The sequence below is a fragment of the Lactuca serriola genome, chromosome 5 (genome assembly GCF_051521515.1).
Source record: "Lactuca serriola cultivar US96UC23 chromosome 5, Lser_US96UC23_V15, whole genome shotgun sequence".
NCBI lineage: Eukaryota > Viridiplantae > Streptophyta > Magnoliopsida > Asterales > Asteraceae > Lactuca > Lactuca serriola.
Genome location: NC_136412.1, coordinates 270,470,325 through 270,478,658, shown reverse-complemented (window position 1 = coordinate 270,478,658; position 8,334 = coordinate 270,470,325). Strand labels below are relative to the sequence as shown.

The window sequence follows — 8,334 nt, the reverse complement described above, 5'->3', positions numbered from 1 at the left end:
TAATAGACTCTTGATAAAGTTGACAAAGATGTGCAGGTGTGCGACAGGTCCTTGACCAATGGCCTGTGCTACCACATCTATAACATAAACCATCAGATTTTTGTGATGTAACAGTATCATGCCTTGCCACTTTGGCCTTATCTTGTGTATGTACATTGTTTCTTTGTGAAGATTGGTAATTATTCATTTTCTGGCCACGACCACGATTATTACCTTGTCCACGACCAAAATTATGGTTCTAATTATGGCTTTGGTTTCGATTAAAATAGCCACGGTCTCGTCCTCGTCCACGACCACGCCCTCGTCCACGTGTATTGTTTCGATGACCATCAATATTTGTAGCATTTGCTTCAGGAAGTGCTACTGATCCTGTTGGGACGAGATTCATGGTTTTTCATCAAGAGCTCGTTGTTTTGCTTTGCAACAAGCAGGCATGCATTTAGTTCAGAATATCTTGTGAACTTTTGCATCTGATATTGTTGCATCAAGGTAATGTTTGTTGCATGAAATGTGGAGTAAGTTTTCTCCAACATATCTTCATCAGTAACTTCTTGTCCATAATACTTGAGTTGTGAACATATTCTGAACAAAGCTGAGTTGTATTCATTCAATTTCTTGAAGTCTTGAAACCTCAGTGTTCTCCAGTCATCTCTAGCATTTGGAAGTATAACTTCCTTTTGATGATCAAATCTTTCTTTCAAAAGATTCCAGAGAATACTTGGACCAGTAACATCAAGATATTCAAATCTTAATATTTCATCAATATGCTTACGAAGGAAAACTTGTGTTTTTGCTTTGTCTTGTGCCAAGAAATTATTAAATTCATATATAGCATTTGAGATTCCCATGGACTCAAGATGCATTTTTACATCTATCATCCATGACACATAGTTTTTCCCACTAACTTCAAGTGTTGCAAACTCGAGCTTTGCAATGTTGGACATAATGTAACTATAAATTTTAAACAAAACCAAAACCAAAATTAAAATTAAAATCCATTTATTTCAATAAATATTATACAAAAAAGAAGCGGTAATGCTAACATTGCATACAAGCCTAAAAGCAGATGAAATTCCATATTATCTTCGATGTTAAGGATTATGATGAAAAATAACATGACTATTATAGTCATGATTATCACAAAAGGATAAATCATCTTGAAGCTTGATTTCTGGAAACTGATTTGTTTGATAGAAGAGAGAAATATTTGTTGTGGGTAAAATAAGCAGGGTAAAGATGTTTATTTATGGTAAAAAAAAATATAGTCGTTGTCAGTGGCGGAGCTTGAACAAATTATTAGAGGGGGCCGAAACTAAAACTATAATTCTTAAAAAAAACAGCAGGGGCCAAAGCTTAAATTTCATATTTTCATGTCTAGCCCTTTATATCCTCCGCCCATGGCCGTTGTTTATGTTGTTTATAAGCGTTGCATATATATATATATATATATATATATATATATATATATATATATATATATATATATATATATATATATATATATCCATTGTGTATATTTATAAATCATTTAATAAGATTTATAACTAATACATAATTTTACTTGGTATAATTTTACTAATTAGAAACATAAATAAATATTAGTAACTGTTTAAATAAAATTATGAATAGTATCTAAAATATGAATAAACATTGACATGTATAAATAAACGTTAGTATATATAAATAAAAATTAGTTGCATAATTTAAATGTTAGTATGCATAAATAAAAGTTAGTTGCATAATGTAAATGTTAGTATGTATAAAAATTAGAATACATAAAAAAATGTTAGTATAAGAAATAAAATTGTTAGTAGTCTATAATGTCCATAATATATAAGTTTTATTAATTCATTAGTATTATTATTATTATTTTAATATGATGAAGGTTTTATAATTAATAATGTTTTTACTAAGTAATACACATCTTGATTAAGATAGATGTAATTTCCATTTCTAAATAACCTTGGTTTGCGTTTTCGTGCTGATAACGTATTATAGAATTTAACATGATTAAGATAATTTAAAACAAACTAAACTAACAACATAGATAAAGAAATTTAAAGGATAAGAAGATTTATAAAAGATATGAGATATTTTATATCTTGTGAAATTGTATCGTCATATGTTTACAAGAGCATGTTATTTATACTATAAAAATTACCTATCATATGTCATGTAAATAATATGATATGATAACTTTCACCAAGTCATTCACAATAATTTATAACAATATATATATATATATATATATATATATATAATTTATTAAGTTAATTTTTTTATTTATTTCAAACGGTACACTCGGAAATTAAAAAAAAAAACAAAAAATCCAACCAATTGGAAGAACAGAGAGAGTGCGGCAACCGTTCCCCTATCTCCTTCCCGCGAGAAGCTTCGCTCACCTTCGGTGCGGTGTTCCAGTGAGCAAGAAAGGATCCCACAATCCTCCCATTGGTGCTCCGTCGAGTCTTATGTTCGTTCATCATTTTCTGATCAATTATGTTCATCTCCCTCGAGTTCTTCTTTTCTTTCATCATTTTCTGATGAATTATGTTCATCTCCCTTAAGTTCATCTCTCCCTTATGTTTTTTCAGTTCATATTTGATTTGGGTTTTCTAAGTTTCAAAATTTTAATTTGGGGTTTGCTGGGAAAAAAGAATAAATGATGGTCGGAAAAACACTTAATAGTGGTGATATGTCCCTTAGAAGATACTTTTTAAATTATTTTTAAAAAAATTATATAAAACCCCTAGAAAAATAGTTTTACTATCTTTTAGTAATTAAGTTTTAAAATACCACTGTTTGTTAAATATTATTTAAACGTAGTATCCCTTCGAACACTATTTGTTTGTGTTTTTGATTATATAAACTAGTACTAGTATACGACAAATACAACTTTTTAATTATTTATAATCTAAGTTGTAGTTTATTTATGCAAGTTGATAATTGCAAATATGATAACCAAGTTTGGTATTTAAACTGTTAATCAACTATAAAACAAAACCTAAAACAAGTAACTTATTATAAGCATAGAACTTACTTATTGGGTGACTAGTCTAGTAACTTACTAAAAAAGTAATTTAAAATAGAAATTTTTTAACTTTATTGTTCTAAATAGAAAATAATGAAAGTTTTGTATTTTTCCTTAGAGACAAAACAGGTTGTTACTGCCTTCTAAATAGACAAAACCTCAAAAATGGTCCCTGTGGTTTCCGAAAATATCAAGTTTAATCCCTAAGTTCCAAAAACTTCACGGATCGTCCGTGTGGTTTCAAAACTTTTAACAAATTGTCCTTTTCGTTAACTCCATTAGCTTTTGGCCGTTAAGTGAAGGGCATTTCGGTCATTTCACTACTACAGGAACCATTTATGACGTTTTGCGTTATTTAAAAAAATAATAATTATTATTTAATATTAAAGGGTCTCTCTCTCTCTCTCTCTCTCTCTCTCTCTCTCTCTCTCTCCAATGACCCATCTTCTTCCATGAATTAGTCCCAGATGAACATACACTCGAGCTTCCCACTAAAGTCCTTATGGAAACTCAATCCGAGAATAGGACAGTACACACCTTCATCAACAACTCCATTAAGAACAGATTCACAACCTAGGTCAAAAGGGGAGGAACAAACTTACTCTATCAAACAATGGAGTTTATTGTTAGTTCTATGGGTATTGTCTGACTGATTTAAAAACAAACCCAAATAACCTGAAACTTGTTTCTTGCCTCCGATCCCACGTCTGATTTCAAAACCAACATAAAAAAAATCTTAAACAAATTGAAGGGAAATTAGTTAGGGAAATTGATAGAAGGGTGAGATTAGATGTATGAGTGTGAAGATGCAAAGCAAGATCAATGCCCTCTTCGGCCTTCATGTGAAAATCCACTTGCTTCACCTACAAATCCAAATGCGATGAAGGTTGTTGATTACATAGGTGATGTTAGATGAGATGTCGACTTTTGGTGCCATCGATCGTCTACTGCAAATCCAGTTGCGATGCCATAGATGAATTTCCCAATGGCGGTGGTTTTTAGATGTTGAAAGAAAAGATAGTGTCTTGATTTCTTCTGTTTTAGGGGTATACCAGGGGAGAGAGAAAGAATCTTCAGCTTCAAGTCAGGAATTGAAAGCGCCAAAGCGAAGAAGATAATGAGAATCAATTTTTTTACATTAAATTTTTACAGGAAAGTTGATACAGATCTGTTAATTTCTAATTTATTTCGGGTCAAAAATAGATCTGAGCCTCATTACTTTACGTGTATACCGATTAGAGGAAGTCTTTCAAATTCACCGAAATCGAGATCGTAGAAGAAGATTTTGGAGAGATTTGAGGAGTTTGGTTGTTGTTGGAGATTTGGTTATGGTTTATCATGGAGTTGTAGCTGAAAAAAATGAACTCTTAATACTTTTGCAGGTTAGTTTTGATACAAAAAGGAAAGATAAAGTATGTAAAATGTTACTGTAATCAACATCGTGGATTCTTTGTTACATCTGAGTTTGAAGTTGCATATACAGTGGTGGTGATTAGTTTTAACAGGTTGTTAGGTGATGAAGCTCCAACTATTGAAGAGAGGAAGAAGATGAAGGTCTTCAATGGAATCGAAAAGTTAAAATGAGAGAGAGAGAGAGAGAGAGAGAGAGAGAGAGAGAGAGAGAGAAAGAGAAAGAAAGAAAGACCCTTTAATATTAAATAATATTATTATTTTAAATAACACAAAACTTCATAAATGGTCCCTGTAGTAATGAAATGACCGAAATGCCCTTCACTTAACGGTCAAAAAGCTAACGGAGTTAACGAAAAGGACTATTTGTTAAAAGTTTTAAAACCACAGGGACGATCTGTGAGGTTTTTTGAATATAGGGACTAAAATTGATATTTTCGGAAACCACATGGACCATTTTTGAAGTTTTGTCCTTCTAAATATTAAAAATGTATACACTATGAAAAGAAGTTATGAATAACTCAATATGGATTGTCGGTAAGTATGTTCATGTTTGTCAGAATATCAAATTCCGTTGTAGTCTAGTTGGTTAGGATACTCGGCTCTCACCCGAGAGACCCGGGTTCAAGTCCCGGCAACGGAACATAATTTTTTAGACTTTTTTTTTTCTATAATTCAAGACTACCATCAGTTCATACTTCATACATATCTGCTTCTTTATTTTTATGAAAGAAATCATTACAATATATGTTATTCATTATTCATTATTCTCATATCATATCAAGATATCATTACCAAATTCATGTAATCATGTTATCAGATTACGTAATTTCTTCTGCACCCTTTTTATACAATAATTCACCCTTTTTTTGCATAAATTTGCTGTACAATAGAGATTATCTTCAAGAACATCTTCTTCAAAGTTCAATCCAATTCTGCCTCTAATACAAGAATAACATCAAACATAAATGCAACAGCAAGACAACATAATTAATTAGATCATTCTAACATGATGATCATCATCAATCTACATCAACATATAACGTTGAAACAACAAAAATAAAAAACATAGTTTTTTTGGTTTTTCAAAACAAATCCCACCACTCCCAAAATCATAAACAAATTCACAAACCCTATTTCTGTCCCTTCTTTTTCCACAAATCACCAAACATCCTAATCCCAGAACCCTTTCTCTTCCCATTCCCTAATCCATCGTCACAATCATCACCCATCCCCGGTGAACCCACAAAACCACCGTACCCATCAAACACGCCGCCGTAATGTTTATCCATTGAACCACATCTTTCAGAAACTCTTCTTCCATCGTTCATCTCCACCCCGCCGGATAAAATGGCTGCTGCTGCATCTGCCGCCTTCCGCCACTGCTCTGTTTGTACTCTCAGCTTCTTCATTTCTGTTTCCAACGCCTCTTTTGCTCCTTCAACCTCTTTCAGCTTCTCCTTCAGTTCAATCCCATCGTTTTTACTCCTTTTCAGCTCTTCTTCAAGCTGCGTCATCTTCAAACTCGTTTTCTCTTCTTTTGATTTACCAGATGATATCTCCACATTAGCTTCACTTAGTTGAAGTTTTAGACTTTCGTTTTCTTGTCGGAATGCTTCTAAATCCTTCTCCTTCTCTTCGATTTTCAGTTTCAGTAGACTTACCTCTTCGTCATCGGAACGAAGCTTTTCTAGTGATTCAGGTGAAACGCTCGATTCTTTGGTTTTGACCTCATTCAGATCGCACGATTGAGTAACCATTTCAATTGGGACTTCAAAAACATCAGTTTCGTTCTGAATCTCATCTGGGATTTCGTCTTCTTGACTGATCTCTTTGTTTGAATCCTGTGTTTCGCTTGGTGACGACCGTGTTTCAGGCTCTGAAACGACCACCGGCGGCTTTCTGGTCCTTTTTTCGAGTTCCTTTTGAGCTTCTTTCTTTGCGGCTTCAGCTGACGCCAACTGATCTTTAAGTATCTTGAGCTCACCTTGAGCTTGCTCCAGTTGAGTTTCCAACCCTGCAATTCGCGTTCCGAGCTTCTTCTGGTTAATCGGCTCGGAATGTGCACTTCTCGGTGACCGGCGGTCGCCTAGTTTTGGGCTCCGGTCAGTTATCGGACGGTGGTGTAGTGGATCGGAGTCGGAGCTCGATGTTCGCAGAGGAGGCGGACCTCTGGTTGACACCCTCTGAGCCATTTCTGAACCTCTGTATTCATACAGAAAAGAATTGTAAAATTTAGAGTTAATTTTTCAATCGTACCACCTGAATCAAAGAACCCGTATTATGAATTTAGCTTCTAACCTTCCTCTTGGCATTTATAGGAGAAAATAAGGAACTCTTACAGATCTTGATATCGTAATCTTCAACACTGAAATATATGTCAAAACAGAGTTAGCTTCAAAGATAAATCTATGTTTCTACCATCTTTAAGAATTCTCTCATTTTTTTTCATAGTTTTCCCTCAATTATAAGAGTATCATCCAGACATAAACAGAAAGAGAGTAGGAAGCTCTAGAATTGAATGTGATTGGCACATCTGAAAAAGTCTATAAAAAGAGAACTTTTTAGCCCTGTTTTAGAACAAAACAAGACTCACAAATCTAAACCAGAATATACACAGGACCCATGTTTCAAATCATAGAAAGAGATGAATTGTCGGAAGAAATGAAGATCATAGAAGATGATTCTCACCATGAACATGAGCTGAGAGTATAATTAGGGTTAAATGTGAGGTCTGAAACAGGAGTAATGAGACGATGATGATTGAGTGTTTGAAAATGTTGACAGCAGATTATATGAATGAATGAGTGGTTTGGTGTTTACCTTCACTGCCAACAAGAAGCCTTGAAGAAAGTGAGAGAGAAACTGTTTGAAGTTCGAATTAAAGTGTGATATGTGTGTGAGAGAGAGAGAATCTGAAGGGGGAAGATGACAAGAGAGTAACTTTTGAATTAACCATTCATCTTGGAATTCTCATTTCTTTTATAATTAATTAATTTATGGTTTGACTCAATTGAAAATCATTATTTTCTCTCTTTGTAATTTGTATCTCCCTTTCTTACTTATAAGTACATAATAAAATTGTTTTTATGTTGTTTTAAACTCAATCTCAATTATTTTATTCATTATAATTTTTACTTGAATTTATTGTTTTAATTTTAGATATAGTATGTGAAGTCAAATTTTCCGTCTTGTAGTATATGCTTACTTTTATTTAAAGTCAATATCTTTTAGCAATTTCTCATTTTTATATCATTTCATCATTTGTTTGGTGTTAAATACTATTTATAAGATATGGAAAGACCTTTGTTTTATTTTTCTAATAACTGATTTTTTTGGAAAGTATATGCATGGTCAACCAATAAATTCAAACCTCTCCTATTCTTTCACAATAAGTATAAGCATAAACTTTTTTTTTTGGACTGTCATAAAAAAACATATAAACTACTTTTTTTAAGCTATTCACATTAATATTTTAACGAATTTAGAGTTTTCTTTTTTAATTCTACATAATATACATTTTATTAATTATAGAAAAAAAAAAAAAAACTCAATGATCTATATGATTTTTTATATTTACATATTTCAGCTATTTTATCAAATATTAATTTTTTATCGACTGTCAGTTAACTTTTCAGTCCATCCACCAACATAATTTAAGACATATCACCGAGTAATATTTATGAAATTTGTCAAATTAATACTATAGTAACTTAACATAAACACATACTAAGACCTTTAAAAAATATGAAATCCTTGTTCATGTTAAAATTTGATGAATATATCTTGAATTATGACATATAATAGTTATTTAGAAGGTTAAACTATTGGGGAATTAAGTAAACTAACCATTGTAAATGAGTAATTTATTAATACTAACGTTTATAAAATCT

At 32.2% G+C, this 8,334-nt stretch overlaps 2 protein-coding genes and 1 non-coding gene across 5 annotated transcripts; 1 reads left to right on the top strand and 2 right to left on the bottom strand.

The window, feature by feature from the left end:
* Positions 1–350: 350 nt before the first annotated feature.
* On the bottom strand, positions 351–944 carry LOC145050492 (uncharacterized). The gene has a single exon (XM_078998733.1). It carries the CDS (start codon positions 942–944, stop codon positions 351–353), a length of 594 nt encoding a protein of 197 aa, XP_078854859.1.
* A 4,067-nt stretch (positions 945–5,011) lies between these two features.
* Positions 5,012–5,084, top strand: TRNAE-CUC (transfer RNA glutamic acid (anticodon CUC)). Its single transcript has one exon. It is a non-coding gene; the product is annotated as a tRNA-Glu (tRNA).
* A 322-nt stretch (positions 5,085–5,406) lies between these two features.
* LOC145054283 (interactor of constitutive active ROPs 4-like) lies at positions 5,407–7,411 on the bottom strand. 3 transcript variants are annotated; one of them, XM_079002436.1, is made up of 4 exons: positions 7,265–7,374; positions 7,133–7,175; positions 6,743–6,809; positions 5,407–6,646 (listed from the first exon to the last, which is right to left on the bottom strand). In XM_079002436.1, the coding sequence occupies exons 3-4, from the start codon at positions 6,754–6,756 to the stop codon at positions 5,575–5,577; spliced, it is 1,086 nt and encodes a 361-aa protein (XP_078858562.1). In that variant the 5' UTR covers positions 6,757–6,809; positions 7,133–7,175; positions 7,265–7,374; the 3' UTR covers positions 5,407–5,574. The 3 variants fall into 3 exon arrangements, with proteins under 3 accessions (XP_078858562.1, XP_078858563.1, XP_078858561.1); XM_079002437.1 differs by lacking the exon at positions 7,133–7,175 and having other exon boundaries at positions 7,265–7,411; XM_079002435.1 differs by having other exon boundaries at positions 7,133–7,371.
* Positions 7,412–8,334: the final 923 nt, after the last annotated feature.

Bases quoted from the DNA above. Each gene is read 5' to 3' on its own strand.
- LOC145050492 (XM_078998733.1), bottom strand. From the start codon at position 944: ATGTCCAACATTGCAAAGCTCGAGTTTGCAACACTTGAAGTTAGTGGG.